Source organism: Lampetra planeri, chromosome 31 (assembly GCF_965212315.1).
Source record: "Lampetra planeri chromosome 31, kcLamPlan1.2.h2, whole genome shotgun sequence".
Classification (NCBI taxonomy): domain Eukaryota; kingdom Metazoa; phylum Chordata; class Hyperoartia; order Petromyzontiformes; family Petromyzontidae; genus Lampetra; species Lampetra planeri.
The window spans coordinates 3351812-3373762 of record NC_136137.1 but is presented as its reverse complement, the minus strand read 5'-3'; the positions used below and the strand labels follow the sequence as shown (position 1 = coordinate 3373762).

Genomic DNA, 21951 nt, shown 5'->3' with positions numbered 1-21951 from the left:
AAAAGGTGAGCTACTCTCTACACTTGCAACTGTATAATGTATCCTTAATATATGAGGAACTCACACAATTATACAGACGTTACTGTGCTGAGGATATAAAACGCTCTGCACTAGAGCCTCTTACGCTCCGAATGACAACCCGCAGGTTTGAAACCAAAACCTCGGCAGTCTGACTTAGGACTTGGTCCCATGACCTACTCCGCTCTCTCATGATGACTTTGAATTTGTTTAAACTTCGCTCACCTGCCACGGTTGACCACCTTGATCGGTTCGATGGCCAGGGCAGTGGCGATGAGGTCATCGGCGCTGTGGCGGCGTCCGCCAACCGTCATCACCCCCTCGACGCGACCCACCACAAACACCTGTCCACCCTGCACAGCGAGACAGGCATACACCTCACATAAAATTACAAACACCTTGGGAGCACAATTCAGCCACACCGGGATGCATGCATACAATCGGACGTGTTCTACTGATCCACGTGTTCCTACTGCTATCGTTCTGGCTCCCAGCGTAGCGACAACAACAACCGCCGTTCACCACTAAGTGGTGATGACGTCACCACGGCGCTTGTGCCAGGCGATGTGCACTTTAAGGCCACGTAAGGTGTCGCACGCCCGCCAGCAGGTCACGGGGCAGATCCTGGTGCCACAGATTGATCAACTGAGATGACTGGCAGATGCAGCACAGCAACACCCACATGCATACACATACACAGACACGTACAGCAACATGCACACCCAACCACAAATATTTGGACGCCCAAAACAGTGACGAATCGACACACACACACATTGCTGACATATTCCATTGGGTACCATTCACCACAGAAGACCAGATGACAGTGCGACTGCGAAGGGACTCGTTACTCACCGCTCCCACAAAACCAAGCAGGCCTGTCCTGACGAAGGAATGCTCGCAGAACGGAGCTCCCACAACATTCACTGGAAACACCTGCATGGACACACAACACACACGCGCAGAGACAGTTCCCATTTGTAGACCCTTCTTTTTTATTAAAGAGCGCCGGGCTTGGCGCTGTTGTCCAAAAACTGTCAATCTACTGCAGGTTTAAAGTCTCCCCCCCATGCCGTGCCACTTTACGGAGGTTGTATTGGCCTACCGTCAACAACACTCATCGGTGGCAATTGAGTACGGTCCAGGACTGGTTCAAATATCATTCGTCAAACGTGTGAGCAGTGGATAGGAACCGAACTCTGATCGTTGAGTTCATAGCGCTGTACGCTAAACGCTGCGGGCACTGCTCCCCCCACCCCTCCCCCCTTGGTGTTGTAAGCAAGAAAGCTATTCAGGGTTACATGTATAAGAGTGGTGTGACTCACTACCAACAAAACCAAACACCTTGATCTCCCCAGTCAATAAGGATGCTGATGAGATCACAGCAGATGCTCTCATTTTAGTACAAAGAGACATAATGGGGGCCCATGATAGCGGATGGCAAAATAATACATTTGTCCTGGTGCGCGGTGTGTGGAATAAAAACTCCGGTGTGAGTGGACCCACTGGGATTGAAATGCATGCAGTGGTAGGTAACCACGGCTCACAAATGCAAATATATACAAAGACACAGACAAACACGCAAGCCCATCTAGTATGGCCTGGTGTGCATCGTAAGGCCTTATCGGTTGTGTCGCACTGACTTTCGTAATTAATTTGGTAACGGCAGACAACAGCTAATGCCGTGCAAGCAACAAATAAAAAAAATAGAACTATGCGAGAGCGATGACCACATTCGTTCCCGGAACACATAACGCATAGTTGGCGAAACCACAAAACCCCACAGAAAAGCATTAATGAACAGCACTGGACATACATCTCTACGCGCGCTGCTGCACATTAAAATGTAACCGATACCTTTTAAAAGAGAGCCGAAAGATGCAAAAATAAACGTACTGTACTGTACAAGCAAGAGTGGGCGCACAGAGTACGTGGTTTGCTGCTTTGCAAGGTACGACCATCGTAATGGGCTCACACACCTCGTTAAATGAATGACTTTACCCCTAAGTGGATTTAGAAAAAAAATGCACAAAAGAGTCCCTGATTCAAAGATGTACTTTTTATTCTGTTGTAAATTAGCTTTTATTTGAGGTCTTTAGGGAAGGGGTGCATCATTGCACTGCCCACTTGGGTTGGAATGATTCACAGCCCGCTGACCCTTTGATGAATTGTCACAAATCCAGGGTTCATGATCGAAATTAATCACGGATTCTTTTTATTAACATTGCAGTAAATGCTAGCGTCCCTAGTTTGCCGTGGGAGGCGGTGCATTACAAGTTGAAATTATTATTATTGGACGATGAACATGTACGTACGTGAACGTCACCGGAATAAAAATAAAAATACAATAACACTTTATCCGTACCGAGGCTCCCACAAGGCCATGCAGGAAGGCGTGTGCCAGTTTGGCGCCAACTATCATAGAGTGCGGTCGTGTCGCTACGGTTTGCTGCGGTGAGTACAACGTCTTTAAAAACAAACTAACGCTGAACCGCTTGCGTGTTCCGAGAATCAACGGTGAACAGGACACCCGCCCGGAAACGTGCAGACACATCTCGGAACGGGAAAGTTTTAATCATTTCCCGGACATTACCGGGGTCGCCGACCCAGCCTGACATGGCTGAAATGAAGCCCTTGGTGCATCGTGGAGCTCACTGCCCACCTCGAAGGTGTTCTTGGTGATGGCGGCAAGGCCGTAGTAGGAGGCGGCCGTGGCCTGTGAGCGGACGCAGATCTCTCCGACCTCGTCCTCACGGCACAGCTGTGGGAGTCCGTCGGGCCGCACCACACACGCAATCGCTGCGCCGCACACACCCAACGAAAATGTGCGTCAATTCACAGGTTAAAGGTACACCGCTGCAAATGCCGGTTCACGTCGCTGCTGGTGGAAGGACATCCACGATAGGGTTCTTTAGGGAGCCCCGCTAGGAAGTACTGGGGCCGTTGAATTTGTAACACAGTGGTCAGCCCCACTGCGCCACTGTTCCCCACACATAACACAAAATATACACACGCACACTCACTGATACAATTGATGGTATTTACAAAGCCCGAGTCGCTGAATGCGCTTAAAAACAAGCTACATGTTTGGCTAGCTTGCACCATATACACAGCACATAGCAGCAGCTGAAACGTGTTTATTCATTCATTGTGTAGTCAGGTGCAAGCCCATTGAGAGAACAGAGATCAGAGAAAATAATTAACAAGGCGTTTGAAAAAAAATCGAATTAAAGGCCGCAGGCACAAGTAGTCGCACATATGTTTACAAAACGAAGTTTAAAAAAATATTCATTATTTTTTTGATATAGCATTAAACACATTTTGAGACGAAAAAAATTAATTGTTCAACGGTATCCGGGATGCGTTTCAGGCCTTTCACAGAGGCCGTCTCCCCCTATCGCTCAAAGGCAAGTTATTTATTAGTTAAATTATGTTTATTACGGTTGTACACAGAATGCCCCATTACAGTGCAAATTTTAATATCTATACAAAATAAAATAATAATTATTCCGTTGGCAGAGGAGTGATCTTGCCAATAACGCCTGGAAAAACTAGAACATAAGAATTGGTTTTACCCTTTCTGTCAATAAAACAGGTGAGCTGTTAAAACACCAAACAGAAACCTCTTGCAAGGAATCATGTCTGCATTAACCACACGTACTTGTGGTGAACATGCGAAAAAAAACATGCTCTGGTTATGTGTATTGTCTTACAAACTGATTTGTCCACACCAGAGACAGCTTTCTTTAGACCCTAGTCTCAACACTACTGATTACTGATGAGCACCCTCAAGAAATTCTAAATTTCTGTCCTGAGTTTACGAGGTCAAACAAACGCTGCCGGTCAACACAAATCTCCTGCGCAAACAGGCCGAAAGGCTAGAAGCCAGTTTACATTTTTACATGGAAATACAAATCTGGATGTCGATTTCTTCATAGCATGTGTTTTTACTCAAAACTAATAATTGGCTGAATACCTTGAAACAGGAAACCCCTTAAAATGGTCTTGAGTCAAAGCGAGACTCCACTGGGGCAAACATTTCCAATTAATATAAGTTGCCAGGTCATTACTCTGCAAATTTGGAGCGCGGTCACATGACCGAGCTAACCAGAGACAAATTAGAAGGGGCGTGTTACCACGTGGTACTAAATATGTCCATAACGTGGGGATACGTCTCCTCGTGTCCTTTATTAGTATTATTGCAGATTAAAGAGTGTGCATCGCCCGACATATCCACCCTTGTAGTTGGTTACAGCGTCGCACAGGACAACAAGCAAGCACAAAAACACATCGATATCAAAGGAAGAGAAAAACCTATATACTTAAAAATACGTTTTTGTTTGTAGCTATCTTATGTTAAAGGCATATAAGAGAATATAAAATGATGCTGTGGAAGAAAAAACCCCATAAATAATTCAAGAAAACAGACTCCTGTCATCTTTGGGAGCCCAAGAAAAAGGTTGCATTCTGTCCAAACTTTAAATCATTTATGCGATTTCTTCCGGAGAAACTTTAGGAATGTTTTCACGCATGCGCTGATACCTGCACGTAAAACCTAGAGATTGAAAGTCGGGGATTTTATGGGATGAGAAGAAGGAAGCTGTTTGCTTTTGGCAATGAAGCTTCTCAAGGTAACAGCAACAGATTTGAGTGGGATAATGGAAGGATAACCTTTAGGGTTAAAGTGACTGTCAATGGCTGGGATTGGTTCAATGGTGAAAGATTAAATTGAACGATTAAATGATTCAAGATGAAGCTAAAGCTTCAGAATCATGTTGGTATATATATCAGCACTCATCGACAGAGCATCGTGGAAGGTACTACTGAAAAACCAAAGCACAATGTTGTTTAACTATTAAAAATATTATTTGTGCAAATGGCATGAATTAAATAACTTTGCGTAGGAAGGAAAGTGACGGTTTTTTTCCCTCACATACCACAACACCTGCACTGAATTCATTGTGGCTACTACGAAACATGACACTTTAACCCCAATGACACATCACCACGCAATCCCATAATGCACTGTACACGGCAATGTCAATTTAGTGCAGTCAGAGGGGCACAGTAGTGTCTCTTGGGAATGTGTTGAGTAAGGATATTTTTTCCGAAGATTACAATATGCCTCATGTTGCACCTATGATAGGGTTTTTGCATCATTTGCAGATTTGAATATTGCTGGCATTAGCCAAGCAGGTGAACGCCCCATAGTTGGGAAGTACTTGGCAGCAGTGCGCACTCATGACTAAACTCCGCTGATGAGTCCTGATGAGGATGAAACCGGTCCACAGTTGTCTATCGCTGAATAAATAATAGCAGCAGGACACAGTTTACAAACGTTTGAGCAAATGCCAACAATTTCCAATAGCTTATCGCTTGCATATAAACCGGTCACACCTCGGTGACATCACGCGTTGAAAATGGCAGCGCAGTCCAACCTTGTGATTGTACTTTCCAAGCGCCTTCTCAGGAGCAGCTTCATTCTTGTATCAGATGGCCCCAAGATGCTCCCACACACGTTTGTCTCGACAAGAGCTTGTTCCTGGCATTTGGATTGCCAGATAAAAATCCAAGAATCTCCCTTTCCAATCAAGCAAATGGGGCAGCACTAATCTCTTCTATCGACCCAGAGCCAGCGGTGGAAATTCCACATTTCCACGGCAAATGGCCAAGTTTTTTCCCCGATCAAATGACCCCCACCCCCCCACATTGTTGACTTTCCACAAATCGGTGTGCACATTTCCCATCGCCTTCGGAGAGCCGATGGGAGCCTCACCTCCGGGCATGACGTTGCCAACGTCCTGCAGAGCGAGCGCGGACTGCGAGACGTCCGTCGCCGGGCGAATGACGCCGTAGCTCAGGCCGTAAAGCACAAGGGAGGAGTGGGCGGGCGGAGGGAACCCAGAGCCTCCCTCCGTCAAGGGCCTGTGGGCGAACAGCGCGGTTATCGACTGCACCCTAAGGAGAGAGAGAGTTCTGCCCAAGCGCGGCAGTTGCAGGGGGATCGGAGAGATCAAGCGATTGCAAGTGGAAGGTATCCGACGAAAAACTGGGTTGTCGTGAATGTGCGTTTGTTTGGTGGGGGGAAAAAATAGATTTCAATGGAAATTAAACACAAACCGTGTGCAAACGTGCACCTGTTGTGCATGCCATGGAATTTATTTTTACAGAAATGATCAGATCCTGGGCCAATGTGATAAGGCTACCTTTTGGATAGCCATCGAACAAAGATGGTCACTGCACCGCAGCACGCTTTCAGATGCGCTTCTGCGGGCATCTGGAACGCTCTTCCAATATTAGGAAGCCACTGGAGCTATGTACGTTTAAATCTAGAATGAAAATGTATTTTTTTAGAACTGCTTTTTCTGTTTAGTTTGCTGTCCTTCCCCTTGCAACTCTGATTAGCACAGTTAGCTACGTACGGTGCAAAAAGAGTTCAACATACATACAGACGTACTGTAGTGCAGCACTGTAGTGCAGTGTAAAGTGTTCGCGGTTAGAATGCCATCAAAAGACAATACACATAAATCACAAGTCCATCAATGCTCAAATAACCATTCTAGCCAACTTCATATATACATTATATATACATCTGCCACTCCACCATACCAGAGAACACGTTAAGTAGACATGCATTAAGCATCATAGCAGCCGAGTGAGTTTGTGGTTTCAAACAGGCATGTGTAATACACTTGCTTTTGCACATCATGGTCAAACGCCACACGCTGAGATTGTGAATAACAACAGCCCAGTGGCTCTGTTTTGAGAGAAGTAAAATCATGGAGGCAAACTGACAATACAACGCGAGTGGTGGTGCCGGTGAAGTGCAACATATCGGCACGAAAGTGACGATACACTCTCTCGAAAACAGGTCAATTAGAAACTTTCATAACTAAATGGGAGACCTGTCAAACGCTTCGTCTGTAACTATACATTCATGAACATCAATAATCGGTGACAGCCGTGGCTACAATTAAATAGTTCCGATATTTATGGCATGGAATGGGAGCAGTAGCACGGCTCACCGGCGCATGGATACAGTGAGGGCCTCGGGTGAGCAGGCACAGGGGCACACGGCCTCACGACGCAGGCCCCTGCCTTGGAACGTCTTCACGAAAGCCTCGCAAGTCGCCACGGACCCTGCAATGATAAACACACGGCGCGTGCGGACGCTGCAATGAAGTGATACGCACATAGCCTGATTCCATGAGGTATTCAGTCTCGCACGGTTGGCTACGCACGGCACGAAAGAAGATCAACATACAAACAAAACAGCGTGTACCACACAATTTGAATGTCTTGCTCAAAGATGTGAGGAAATATATAGCTATGATTAGAGTGCAGAACGTAAAGGCTACACCAGTATGATATATTTAGGCCACTTTTACTATGTGTTCTGCATCAGTCTCTCCATTTTTGCCAGTCTGTAACCTTTCTCAATGCCTTGCCTCAAAGAACTAACAAACGATACCAGATATGGGGGCACACTGTTAATTAAACATAAAAATCTAACATTTTTACCCATACAATACCAGCATGGTGAAGCATGGTCAAAAAATCCTGATTAACATTTGAATATGCATACCAACCATTGCCCCCTTCTGCGACAACTTGGCAGGACGCTAGTAAATTACTTTCCTAGCTAAACAAGTATAATAAGTATAACATAAAATCATGCTAAGTCAACCTAAAAGTGGCCTAGTAGTACAGATATAGACCCCACTTGCTATTGATGTCCATGGAACAGCCACCAAACACAAAAAGCCTAGATCATATAAACACTAATTGGCAGAAAACAGCTTGATATATAGAGGACTCCAAAGCTTGGGCAATTGTTTACTCATAGCATGGCTGCCTTCCAGTTTGTCTGTGGTTGCTCAGTGATTTGTGAGATGCAATGTGCATGAATGCCACAATATTAAACAAAACATTATTATAGAACAAGGCACAAACAATTACGCTACCGTTCCTCCAGACACATGCAAGAACAACAGTATATAAGTTTGTAAAGTTTTCCCCAATTAAAAGTGATTTTAGACTCATGGTACATGTATCGAATAACGTGCATAACAATAAAGTATAAAACATTTTATTAAGTGCACTGTGTTCACAGAAACACCAAAGGCGAGTGGAAAAGTTTAATCAACTACAAGTGCCACATCCATAAAGATGAGACAAGAAGAATATATCCCTGCTTCAAAAGAATGCATCGTGGAAAAGGGGTGAATAATATTTTTATTTCCACGCACACCACGGCGACCTTTGGTCCACTCCTCCCCGACAATGGATCGAGAAAAAAAAAGGGACCGATGCTCAGGTGGCACCACGTGCATGCCTCCCTTACATGGGTACGCGCCGTCCGTCACCACCAGCATCCTCAGCGAGCCAAGGGCTAGGTCCTTCTGCTCCTTGAAGGCCATGAGAGCCCAGGTCATGTCCCGAGACTTGACGCACGCCAACTTTGCTGCAGACGCAAAGACAAAGAAACAAAGATCACCCGTACAGCCTTAACAATCATTTCCACTGGTAGACTGCAGTAGGCCGGGAGGTGGCATGTGATTAGTAGCCACAGCCATAGCGAGAGATATAGAGGATGCAGTGTGCCGAGTGCCAACATTTGTTTTCCGGGTCACTGATCCAGACAGATAGTGGTTGAAATTAGGCCCAAAGTAAATCGCCTCCGTTTTTTTGAAACACTTATTAAGCTTGCTTGGGGAGGCCTTCGTGCACAATTGAACAGATCATGGTTGATGCTGATGATGGTGATGATGATCACGAAATTTATGGTTGAGTCACGTGGCGCCATGGTCAGAGCAAGCGGCTCTCAGTCGTTAAGTTATGGAGTTCAAATCCCAGTTGGGTGAACCAACCATCTTAATGGAGTCAATGAAGGGAGTACGGGTTTGCAGGAAGTCAACAGTGTTTGTCCGATGGAGATATTGGCCCTCAGTGTGGGAATGTTGAATTCTCCACTCTTGGCTCAGGGTCTTACTGGAGATAAGCGCTACCCCCAAATGTTTGCTTGAGCAGCAAGGCGCTTGACTTTCAACGACAAATGAAGTCGGTAGAAGAGTATCCACAGCTCAAGCTTCCAAGCCACTGCCAACACGGACGAAGAAATCTCTCGGCGGTAAATGGCACAGAGCGAGTGGAGGTGAACTAACCCTTGAAGGCGTGGATCTTCTGTATCCAGGACAGGGGGTTGGCTTTCATGAGCGTGTAGGGCACGCACACGATGTGCATCATGTTCATCACGCCCTGCGTGGAGGGTGCGGAGGAGGCAGAGGACAACAAACATTCATCAAAAACTGTGCACTGCTCTGGCAGCAACAACAAAAGGGGGCTTCTCTGTGGATTGACGCTAAGCTGTAGGAGCCAAAAGCCACGTCTGTAAAACGGGTTCTACGTGCGCCGAAGAGCCACCCCTGCCAGGTTATTTAAAAAATGTTCTCAACTCTGTGGTCTGTATGCCGCCTTACCTCGCACGAACAACGCAACTGCCGTTCAATGAAACTCACTCCAAACACCATGGGATTCAGAAATTTGCGCAGCAATTATAGTTGAGGTTGGCATGAAGGTTAGGATTATGGCTGGAATGAGGGTTAGAGGTTACAGATTTGGATTACTGCCAGGCAAATATTTACAGTAAGGCCACATTGCTCAAAACAAGGACAGGTAATACCCACTATCCCAACATGATTTATTTTACATATGTAGGTATTTATGTACGTTGAACTGCTTTCGCACCGTACGTAACCAACCGTGCTAATCGGAGGTGCCAATCAGAGGTACAGCGCCCAAACAGTGGCAAAGAAGGAGTGATGGGCAAAGACGTTGACAACGAACGAGCGCTTCGCACAAAGTGCGAGTAGCTGCAGCCCAACGCCCAACACTGTTATCGGGCACCACACGGGCACATAAGGCCACCGTCTGGACATTCCGTCCGAACGAGCGAGCCTCAGTGCGAGCAACGAAACAGGACAAGCCCACACGTGCCGCGACCGCGAGCCTTACCGTGAGGATGCCGTGCCACAACCCGGCCTCCCGCTTGAAATCCAACACATTGACAAGAGTTTCTCCTGCACGGGGCGAAACACGAGAAGGGGGGGGGGGGACCACACTTTACACCGCACCAGCCTGCCCCCCGATGGCACACGAGCCTGGCCACGTGCCAACCAAGATACAGGGGGGAAAAGGGTGACAAAGCTGTGCGCAGACAAGCGGCAGGTTAAGCAGTTCCACTTCAAGACTGACACAGGAGGAATTCTTTAGAAATTTGGCTATCGCCTGATGAAGCTGGTTGTAATCACTAGCGAAACGCCGTACTCGAATTATAAATGTTGTGCATTTACTCTCCAACACACCGGTGTGCTGAACTAGTAACTAATTGGCACGTTTTGTTTACGCAAAAAACCTTTCCAATTGGCTGTTGGGTGGTGGCGGGTTGAAAGACACATTTATGTTGATGCGATCTACCCCAAAAAAACCTCTATTATGGAGTTCCACTTTGATAAAAAATTGGGAGCTGGCTCTGGGCTTTGAGCGCACCCTGGTCAGTGCATTGCAAATAATCATGGGCGCCGGGATGACGGTGGTCCTTATTGTATTCATGAGGCATGTATCTCGTTGAGCCGTTGAGTAGTAATTGTCTTGATGAGTGGTTGTTAACTGTTATCCTGGACTGAGAGATAATTGAAGCAGATTTGCAGAACAGAATTTCGCAAATATTTCAAGAGGGGGCATAAATATCGTAATACATGACTATCATGAAAGCCGAGTCACAATGCTAGCTGTGGCTTTCCGCGATAAGCTGATGAAAATTATAAATGACATTGACAAAGAGCCTCCATATAGCCTACACAAACTGTAGGAACAAGTGTAAGCACCTATGACTGCCTGGCACAGTGCACGACGGGGTGATGTGTGGCCAATACCACAGCCGGCCCCCTTTGTCTCCCCACGACACAAGATACCGAATCAGCCTAGGTGAAGGCTCAGAACCAGTTTGGATAATCGCCACTGTTATCATTCATGACCAGGAATCGAAGACGGGCATCCGAGTTCGCAGCGCAGCTTTGCCAACCACAAACATCACAGCTCCACCCGAACATAAATCACACAAACACACGCGGGGGCACGCAGGCGTTCATGTAGGTGCGGACGTGGTTGGAGGGTGGGGTCCTACCCTCGGTGTATCCGCACGCCTGCGTCAGGCCGTGGCAGTGCGCCAGCATTGCCACCCGGCTCACAGCGACGCCCATCACGCTGCCGTCCTTGCTTGTCTTGTACTGCGGAAGCGTTCGTGAGCGTTACTCGAGGCACCGTACGCCCAGCCGCCACGTTTTCTCCCCCACCACGTATTTATTTTTGGCCAGGTTTAAAAGATTACCTGAGAATTACTCACTGTGGAATATACATAAGGATCACTGCAAACCCCCCCCCACTCTCCAAAAAAAAGTGAGCAGGACGCTCCTGAAAATGCATCATGAGAAAAATATTAATTATAATAATTATAACCACTGGAGGATTTCTATGGAGCGCTCTCTCGCAGAGATCCATCCGTCAGCAGTGGGGTGAGCAAATCATTGCAGGGCTGCGCCATTACCGTCTAATATTCCATGAGGAGGCTTCAGACTGGCATATATACTTAGCAATTTTCACACCATGTGAGTAAAAAGAGACACAATCAACACCAGCTGAAACCAAAAGCAATTCCATAAATAATCTACAAACGTAAATGCTACCTTACGGCGTGTAGTTTTAGCTCGAGCCTTAAACGTTAACTGCGATGTTACTTTAGACTACTGTGAAAGGCCTTGACCTAAAAACAAACAATAACTGAGAGACCAGCTCAAAGTATGTACTGTAGTTTAGTGGTACACGTTGCCAAACGCCCCCTAATGGGCCCTGGGGATCATATGGCCATTCCTTGACCGCGCTAGCGTCAGTCTTTATCTGTTATGCGAACTTAAGTCATGCAGTAAAAATTGTATTTGCCTCTTCGTTACACGTTAATTTTAAATTTAATCCATAACTCATAATTTTTACGCGTAACGCACCCGGAACGCAGATTATCTGGAGAGCTGGCCATAACATTTACCAATGGTTAAGGGGGAAATGACTATCCAAATTAAATTTAATCACAATCCAGTAGGAGTTCAGCCCGATAAAATTGTCAGTAACTCGTTTACCAAATAAGATGATTGCAAGTGTAAATCCGACCATTCAAAACCTCCATTTCCACAAGCAACTCTGCCAACCACTAGAATTGCAGGCAAGAGACTGTAAATTAAATTAAACTTGCTCACAGCAACTGTCTTGTTAATATATAAAAGTGCCATTGGTTTTGTATATGACCAGGCATTGAGAACCCAGGTGGTTTGTATTTATGTACGTTCAACTTCTTTCGAACCATACGTAGCCAACCGTGCTAATCGCAGGTTCGGGGGAACGAAAACAAACTAAACACAAAAAGCAGTTCTCAAGAAATACGTTTTCCATCTATATTTAAAATGTGCATTGCTCCAGTGGCTTCCTAATATCGGAAGAGCATTCCAGACGGCCGCAAGAGCGCATCTGAAAGCACACGATGCAATGACCATTTACGTTCGATGGCTCGCCAAAAGCCGCTGCGAGGATGACAGCAGTTCACGTGATGTTGCAGCATAGTGTAATAGCAGCACACTTACTAGCATTTTACTACACTCCAAAGACTCTCTCGGCACTCACAATTGCAATACAACAGATACACCTTGAGATATGGCTGTAGGTAATTGCAAAAAAACTCTAATTGGCCTCTTGTGCATTTCTCCATTACAGTGCTGACTCCATCCCCCTGTTCAAATTATTCCTCACATTGCACCAATTACCTCTCACACCACATCCCCACACTCTTTCCACCGTCTTCCTTGTCACTAATTTCATTACTTCTCCTCCCAATGTGCGCCCCCCCCCCCCCCACTTTTGTACAACTGCCTGAGATGCATTCACATTTAAACGCCGTTCTGAGCCAACGCAGAAGTAGCTGCATTGCATTTTAACCCTTTCCCATTCCGAGAAGTCTGCAAGTTGCAGGGTTTGTGCCGTTCATCGCTGAATCTCGGAACGCGCAAGTGGCGAGCGTTAATTTTATTTAGAGAAAGAAATAGTGCCATTATTTTTAAAGATGTTGTTGTACTCACCACAGACAACTGTAGCAACACGACCGCACTCTACGATAGCTGGGGCCAGACTGTGCCGCAAGCCCCTCCCTCCGCATTGGTCTTGTGGAAGCCTCGGTACCGATAAGGTTATTTTATTGTTTCTTCCGGTTCCGTTCCGGAGAAAAACTGATGACTTACACGTAAATTGCAAAACAAAATAAAATGAGAAAGCAGCTAATTTGACAGCCATTAAGACAATAACGCAACAACGCAAAGAGGTGACGCAGAGAGACTGCAGCCGATCGACCGCCGTCCTCCGTGAGGACATGTGCACCTCGATGTAGGCAACGTCGTCATTGGCGTCGCGCATCTGGGGCATCCAGTCCTTGGACGGCTTGGAGAGATTCTTGGAATCGGTCACGAACCAGTGCAGCTTGGGCCAGCCTGACAAGGGGAGAGGGGGAGAACGAGCGGGCAGAAAAAGCGCGACCGCAATGAGTGGGAGAGCCGCGAACGACAAAAACAATTCCATTTTACTTATAGCAACGTCTCTGGACGCTTTACGAAAACGAAGACAACTACATGAGGGTAGAAGAGGGGTCAGGGGCAGGCCAACATTGGGAGAGAGGAGAGACAGCAACACCGTGGAACAGCCTCAGACGATGAAACCGAGCCACCAGGGCCAATGGGTCCCAGGGACATCCAGGACAGCAAGGCAACACCAGCAAAAGTCCACAATTTCGATCAGTGGGGGGGCTGGGGGGGCCTTCAATGTGCGAGTAATTTTCTAGTGGTTGACTGCTATACACATCAGTGGCCAGGTGACACATCATGACCGTTTACGGGGTCAGCTCCCAAACGAGCTTCCTCATGGTGAGTTCATTGCGCGACGGGGGGGGGGGGGGTACAAGCAATGGCACTGACCTTTGAACTGGAAAATGTCACCAGCAGGAGTTTTGGGAAGCCCCTTGTGGCACAGCTCGCTGGTCAGAGCCACGGTCACGCCGCAGGTGCCCAGCAGAAACCCAATCTGTTGGCAGCCCGTGTCCTGGCGGAATTGAAATGCGGGCAATTATCAAGGGTTACCAGCTCACCAAAGCCTTCCCGGAGCGTTAAAGAGTGTGCCAAAAGCCTCTACATCATAAATGAAACATGTGTATTCGCCAGGAGCGTGACAGCTTCAGAGAGGGAGTGGAGCTCAGATGTTGTGTGCCAAGTTTCAGCGAGACAGGAATGTCAATGATGCTGTTCAGCAGGAGATCATGGATGAGAAAGTGACTTTGTAGCGATTGAGCGGACGTTTAGCAGGGTGAAACGAGCAGGCTGCTGAGTCTGCGGACTCTACAATCACTGCTCTCTAAACATGGCTGAGCAAACTAAAAATAGGCGTCATTTATTGACGAACACAAACGTAAAATTACAATGGTTTGTAGGATGATGACCTAAATAGATCCTGAGCAATGTGTACGTCAGAGAGCTCTGACACGGCCAATCGGTCAGGTGTTTGCCGCCAAGTGGTCGCGTGTTTGCCGCTTGTTGCCAAGGTTGATGCTTCGAGCCCATTGGCACGAAGCTGTGGGGCTCGAAGCATGAAACTTGGGGGCACCGCGGTGGCGAGATGTTAACGACCCCGCCTAGTATACAGGAGGTTGTGGGTTCGATCCCGACCCTGACCCCTGTATATGTAGAGTTTGGGTGCCTCTCTCCCCGTGGAGGTGTTTTTTTCTCCGGTCCACCGGTTTTTCCCTCCACATTTAGAAACATGCTTTTAAGAGTATTTGGCTGCTATCAATTTCCACATGATAAGCCACTTCCTAGAGACATCATTTTCGGCCAAGTCGCTATATAGCTCAGTGGGTCTTACCTGGTAAAATATTTATAGCAAATAGTAATTAAAATAACTGCCATGGTAAAAACTGTGGGTGTATTCACATTCAATAATCCCCATCCACTAAATTGCAGTTGTTGAAGATCCTGTGACATTATTTTAAAGAGAGGAGGCCACGCATGCTGGCATCACAGTCCATCTTTGACAATTAACAAATAAATACATAATTGAAGATATTTTAATTGAGTAAAAAGAATGCAGCAATATCGCCCCCTACAAGAGTTGGTGACAGCTTTGCATTTTTCCCCGCACCTCCGATTGGGACGGTTGGCTACGTATGGGTGAGGAAGAAAGCTCAATATACAGACACACAATGGCCTCAATGTTAATCGTAACCAAAGCTTTACCTTGTTTGTGAGCGGCACTTCAATGGGCACGGGCACCAGGCCGCCCAGGAGGCAGCCGTAGAACGCCAGCGTGAAGGCGATGGGGTCGCTGTTGGGATAAACGAGCGCAACCTGCACGGACACACAAAGACAAAGACTAAGATCCCCCGTATATAGCCTGAACAGACTGTTGGGGCAAGTGCTGTTAACGATTAGCACCTATGAAGGCTGACATCACTCCGCCCGACCGCCTTTGTCTCTACAGTGGTGATGTTTACATACCACACCAGGTACTCATTTGAGGCTGAGTCGACCTACGGGATGCCCAAGACCGGTTCAGATCATTGTCACTGGTGTTGGCCATGAGCAGGAATCGAACTCGGGTCACCGGGTACGGAGCTAACCGCTACACGACCGCTCCCCACACACACACGTTAGGTTTCGTTTCACTTATAAAAAATAAGTTTTGTTCGTTCAATAAAGTTATGGATAGTGACGTGTTATGTCTTTCCACAAAATGTATCGTACTCATGAGCAACGTGAGTATTTATACGCACCTCGTATAAACGGATTTTGAATGTTGCCTTTCAACAAATTGCCTTTCACCAAATTGCCCATTAATGTACCGATCTGTTCATATTTCAGAAGCTGAACAGCTTTGGCAATGACAGTGCCTGGATGGAAAAATACCATTCATGATGCTCTTTAACAGGTGAAATAGGTTGCTGTGGAGGACATGTTGTGGGCAGCAGGGGGGCACAGTCCGGTTTGTGACTGGTGCGACATCTCACACCGTGCAACATCTCGTGAACGACTGCCCCCAATCGGATCATTCAACGGCGATCTGAAGCACACATCAGCGACATAAATTTGTAATCTGTTGCAATCCCCAAAAATGCCATACGGAAGAAGAGATATCCATGCTTCCCACCTTCAACAACCAGCACTGACCACCATGGTAAATTAAGGCCAAATAGCACTGACGACACAGCATTGGAAGGCACTTATCCGGTAGCAGCATAACAAAAGGCTGATGGCACAGGTACGGAGTATGATCGTTATAATCAGCTCCTCGTGCTGTATTCTGTCCAATCACAGGCAGGTTAAAATTGGGAGGCGGCTGTAAACACAATGCATGAATCACAGCACAAGATACCAGTGGTAGTCACTAAAGAGAAAGAAAAAAACCCGACTGGATAACGGCCATGCTACTCAACTTTGCACAAACACAGTTAAATGTGGAGTGGTGTCAACCCCGCTTCACATTGGATACAAGCGGAGAGCTTGAAGAAAAATTGAGGATTACTTCGAATGTCACACTCACTTCACAGAAATAACATCTCCAGTCTTTCTCCTCTCCTGGTGGCCGGCGGCTAGATTGTTTTGCGGAAAGCCAAACCTGAATATCGAGCATCGTGAATCACTTAACAACCGCTTTGGGCGTGGCGTCGTTGAAACGCTCGAGGGAGGAGGATGTGGCAACCTTCCCATGATCCCTCACGTTGAAGCATTACGATATAGCATACCCAACTAATACCGTCGCCTCGGTCACTGTGACTCAGCGACACCGTCGATCCCTCAGTTACGTGTAAATAAGATAAACCATCTCCAGTAAAGGGCTGTTCAAGCGTCTCACCCTGTCACCGGGCTTCAGGAGCTGATCTTGTTTGGTGCCCAGCTTGTTCAAAAGCGTGAAGGCCATTTTACGACTTTTGCTGAACAGTTTTCCTGTAAACAAAGCAACAACAACAGAAACATACCGAGTACACGATCACATTTCTATGGCTTAGAAAAAAATTGCAGAACTTGTGCGTACCCACTACGATCGTGCCAATTCGCACGCATGACTCCCCAATAGCAGTGTGCAAGTTTATACGACGGAGACCATGCGGAAGGTGGGGGATTAAGCAACAAATGTTGACGAATTCTCGCATGTGGTAATAGCCGAACAGAGTAAGAAGATGAACTTTACACGAGTTTGGTTCTTATCGTGCCATCTTTATGAGAGTTATCGTGCCCCCTGCCCCATTACAGACAGAGATAGTATATAAACGAATTTCGACGCTCGTTGGAAAGCTTTGAAGAGCATCAATTCTTGAATCGAATTGCATACACATCAGCCGTCATGAAAATTACTGTCTGCGAATGACATCAGTGTTTGTTCCGATTCGTCCTGAGATCCACGTCCACCCGTGGATCGCAACCCATGTCCAGCGTGTTAGTTTGTCGTCTTGCCGCCGCACCTTCCATTAGCACGGTTTGCGACGTACGGTGCGCGAAAGATGTTGAACTTATATCCATACAATTTATCAAACCGTTGGGGGTGGGGCGGGGGCGATAGTTTGGTGGGGGGAGGGGGCGAACCGTTACCACCGCCGCAATTCACGCACCGTACGCGAGCGTGTTGAGCACTTTCCCGTTGGTGTCGAGGGCGGTGAGACAGGGCGCCTTGGCCGATTGTATCCCCCATCGTTGCAGAGCGGCCTCCAGCGCCGACGGCCAGTTGCTCACCACGCCGAGCGGCTCTCCTTGCACCGGGATCATCTCCGCCCCCTCCGGCCGGGGTCGGTTCGGGTCCTGGACCGGAACTGGGTTGTCGAAGGCAAAAAAAAAAGAAGCGCGTGCCAAAGGGCAGTTATAACAGTCATATCCACCATCATCATTCATCGGTTAAATTCCTTGAATATGTTGCGTCGTACATGTGTACACGTAACAGCCCCTTTTGTCATTCCGCTGCTGGATGAGGGTGTCCCCAAACCGTTCCAGTCATGAGGTTTACTATACTTCAAGGCATCGGTCAGTGTGAGTTGAGAAGGTGCGGTACATAGACGTTAGAGCTTAGTACAGTACAATAATGGATTTTACTGCACTGCCCTCTGCTGAGAACGTAGCCCCACAGCAGCCGAGAGCAGCTGTTTTTGTACATCGTGGCCACCCATCTGAGCGCTATCCAGGCCAAATGCTGCTTAGCATACACCATGAACACAACAGAAAGAATGGGTTCCCTCACTTTCGTGCCAAGTTCTTTCACCTACTTATCTGCAATTCCATTTAAGTCGGTTTCTTCTTCATTAATTGGCTGGATAACTGATAGGATATTTTGAGAAACAATGAAATTGCACTAATTAGCGAGTTAAAATGAATTTCTATAGATTTGTTTAGGCCATCTCAACACGTGGAGAAAACGGCACCACAAAATGAAACCACATGTTCCTGCATTCGCTCGGGGCTCACTTAAGACTGATCTGACTGACATTGTAGATGTTTGCTTTTGTGCCTGGCAGTTGTTGCTTATGAGATGGAATCTCACGTGGGCACTGCTATAAAAAAAAAACTCGCACAGCTGAGGTTGGGAGGTGCAATAGGCGTGCAGCGACTGTTAACATTGGCAGGGCTACAGAGGCGCGCACGCGATGGTGCTTTGGCTTAGCAAGCTCAATAAACCACCCCCCCCCCCCCCCAAGTAAACTGCGCCGCCACTCTGTAATCACAGCTCACATCTGCACACGGCGGCGCGGGCAGGCTCGCCGAATGAGCACAGGTTGGGGCAATGAGCTGTGAAACACATTCCACTTGTGTACGCGTGCAAACAGGAAACCAAAATTCCCCAACGAGGGGTCAAGTGCTCGCCAGCCAGCACGCCCGCCCGCGCAATATTTCAATATTTTCTGCAATGTCGAATAAAGCGACGCACAGCCAGATGCGCGGTGCGGTCTCAAGATAACAGTCGGGCGCCGATTGCAAGCCAGTGAGCCAGCTTAAAGAGTTTCACAGTCTGTAAACCCTGGTGTGACCCTTTACGTATGAGGTTTATTGTTTTTATTTAACACAGTACAGTGTGGGGGGGCTTGAACTCAGCATCTTGGGTGTGCGACCCAACCCTCTTTTTTCTTATCAGGCTCTTTTTCAGAAGGGACCTGGCTACAAATGATAACTCAATGAAGTGGCTTATCGTATGGACATATACAGAAGTGTTGCTTTTAAATGTGGAGGGGAAAAGCAGAGGGCCCGGAGAAAAATTCACACGACCACGGGAAGAATATCCAAACTCCAAATATACAGCAGGCGTCAGGGTCGGTATCGAACCCACAACCTCCTGTATACCAGGCGAGGTCGTTAACATCTCGCCACCGCAGCGATATGGATAGAGCTATAATATAAACAATCTGTAGATAATTGCAACAGCAATAGCTTCCATAGCACAGACAGGCGAGCCCATTGGGACATACATATGCTAATTAAACTATAGCGCAAAGTCATATACGTGACTTTACCGAAAGAACCAAGAAGATGAATCCCTGCAGTCACGAAAGCTTTAAATCGAAATTTAAACATTGTGTAGTTAACATCTTGCCACCATGGCACCCCCAACCCCACCGTTCACCCTCCGCCCAATTCCCCCAGCTCTCTAGCACCAAACATTTACATGTTTTCCACTGGGCATGTAATAGATTAATCAAATTAATTCACGTCAATTCTAACACTCGCAAGAGAGTTCAGCGAATCGCAAGTGAAAGATTTTATCATTTACATTTCACGTGAACGGAACAGTCACGTATTGGGGGAAGCATTGGTTAAGCGGTTTGGCCTCTGCGCTAAGGAACACGAAGTTTGAATGCCGGCCATGGCTAAGATTAGCGATAACCCCCTACCCATGGACAAACAACCACCATGACCAACAACAAAATGTGGAGGCCTTCACCCAGCAGTGGATTGATGAGAGGATGTTACTGACTATTACTATATTATTATAATATAATTATTACGTTTTTTTTTACCCAGGCAAGCCTCACTATCTCAAGACTTTTTTTTACAAGAGGGGTCTTGCCAAGTTTTTGCAGTCGAGGATGATGATGCTGCTGTGTGTGTAATCCTCATTGAATGATTCGTATATCATTTTCAGCACTGAGATGTTGGGCCAATCCCGGTTACATTGTGTGATTTACATTATATATATGTATACAGGAATGTAAGAGACAGCTGCATGGAAACCTGGCAGGTTCATGGAAAACCCGAATCCACCTAACATTTCCACCAAGTGTCAATAAAGGTATCAACTGTAATAAATCATAATTAGACAGCAGTTGGAACTGTGCAGTTGAAATGTTGGCAACATTTCATATGTATTTTTTTATTTAAAGCTTTCATGACTGCAGGGATTCATAGTCTTGGTTCTTTCGGTAAAGTCACGTATAAGGGAAACAATAAAATAATAAAAATAAAACAATAAAATTCTCACGACGTTTCGATTGCAACACAAGCAATCGTCATCAGGTGTGAAAAGCACAGCAAGAAAATTCTTTATTTTATTTTATTATTTTATTGTTTCCCTTCTACGTGGCTTTACCGAAAGAACCAAGAATATATTTCATATGTAGTAAAAACAACTAATATTTTTAGCGCCACTGTTGAGGGGACGCCTTAGCGGTTGGACAGTCAGGCTATGTTAAAAACCAAGCTGCATTACGTTTAAACGCATTCGGCTGTCACGACCACAGCCATGCATCCCCCCCACTGGTGCCAAAAGGCAGCACTGTATGAGCAGTTTCACCCAAACAAGTCTACGCAGGGCCACAGGCGTCGCCAAAGCGGAAATTCCCGTGCCAGGATGCCAACGTAAGGTACGCCCCCCCCCCTCCTCCGGTAAGGGGAGTCGCACTGCATTTGGGTACGAAGCGCCGGCCACGCCAATACCTTCCAGCATGTCCTCATCGTCGGTGTAGAGCTCCTTGACCGGCACCCGTTTGGGTCGTTTCAACGTGTTGAGGAGCTGCTGGATTTTGGACGACACGTGGCTGTTGCTCACAGCTCCTGTAAGAAGACACCGGGGGGGATGGGGGGTGGCACATGGTGAATTAGGATCTGCATGCTCTATCAATCAAAAAAAGATGGCAAGTAAAAAGTTAGTTCTCGCGGTGCGGTGGGGTAAAGTGTTGGCACTCCCGCCTCTTCCAAGAAGTCTGACAAATAGCTTCTACAGCGGCACGCCTCTTGAGGACCCTCTAGCGGAGGCCTTTCTGCCGGCAGTGGTGTGAGCTCGTAACTGCAGCCCTGCACCGTTAACTTTAACATATAGACTGAAAGTCCACGAGTGAGTGAGTCGCTGATGAAGCTGATGATTAAAAAATAAATTTAGGTGCCTAAAAATGGGCTGGAAAGCTGAAATTTGGCCCAAATATGGTTGAGTGTACACTTATACCTATTACAATCTGAAAAGCTAAATTACCGATTTTGGCCCACAAATATTTGAGGGCAATTTTTTTTTGTTTAACCTCAAGGTTTTGTAGGGTACTAAATTGCAATGTAACATCATCATCCAAAATCTGCATTTGGACCTCAAATAATTGTGGGGGGAAAAAGTTCAACCCAAGCCTAGAAAAAAGTTGAAAGATTTCGAGAGTGCTGAATCCAAATTTGACATTTTTACCAACTTAATTCCCCAGGTATTTCTTAGACCAGTGCTACACTGAACCTGATAGAAAGCAGATTAATACCAAAGCCAGTTACAAGTAAAATAATAAAAATGCGTTTAGGAGCAGACGCTTTGACTAAAACATTGAACAATAAAAAAAAACTT

At 46.6% G+C, this 21951-nt stretch overlaps 1 protein-coding gene across 1 annotated transcript in view; it reads right to left on the bottom strand.

The window, feature by feature from the left end:
* Nucleotides 1-21951, bottom strand: part of LOC144729102 (disco-interacting protein 2 homolog C-like) — a 98898-nt gene that overhangs the window by 38299 nt on the left and 38648 nt on the right. The window contains exons 7-21 of the mRNA XM_078609030.1: nucleotides 21069-21185; nucleotides 17765-17962; nucleotides 17011-17102; nucleotides 15396-15506; nucleotides 14085-14208; nucleotides 13495-13604; nucleotides 11204-11306; nucleotides 10033-10097; nucleotides 9183-9276; nucleotides 8363-8482; nucleotides 7044-7158; nucleotides 5795-5943; nucleotides 2681-2817; nucleotides 874-954; nucleotides 244-371 (exon numbers count right to left, since the gene is read on the bottom strand). Of these exons, the coding sequence (XP_078465156.1) occupies nucleotides 244-371; nucleotides 874-954; nucleotides 2681-2817; nucleotides 5795-5943; nucleotides 7044-7158; nucleotides 8363-8482; nucleotides 9183-9276; nucleotides 10033-10097; nucleotides 11204-11306; nucleotides 13495-13604; nucleotides 14085-14208; nucleotides 15396-15506; nucleotides 17011-17102; nucleotides 17765-17962; nucleotides 21069-21185 (1744 nt within the window). The remainder of the gene's footprint in view (nucleotides 1-243; nucleotides 372-873; nucleotides 955-2680; nucleotides 2818-5794; nucleotides 5944-7043; nucleotides 7159-8362; nucleotides 8483-9182; nucleotides 9277-10032; nucleotides 10098-11203; nucleotides 11307-13494; nucleotides 13605-14084; nucleotides 14209-15395; nucleotides 15507-17010; nucleotides 17103-17764; nucleotides 17963-21068; nucleotides 21186-21951) is intronic.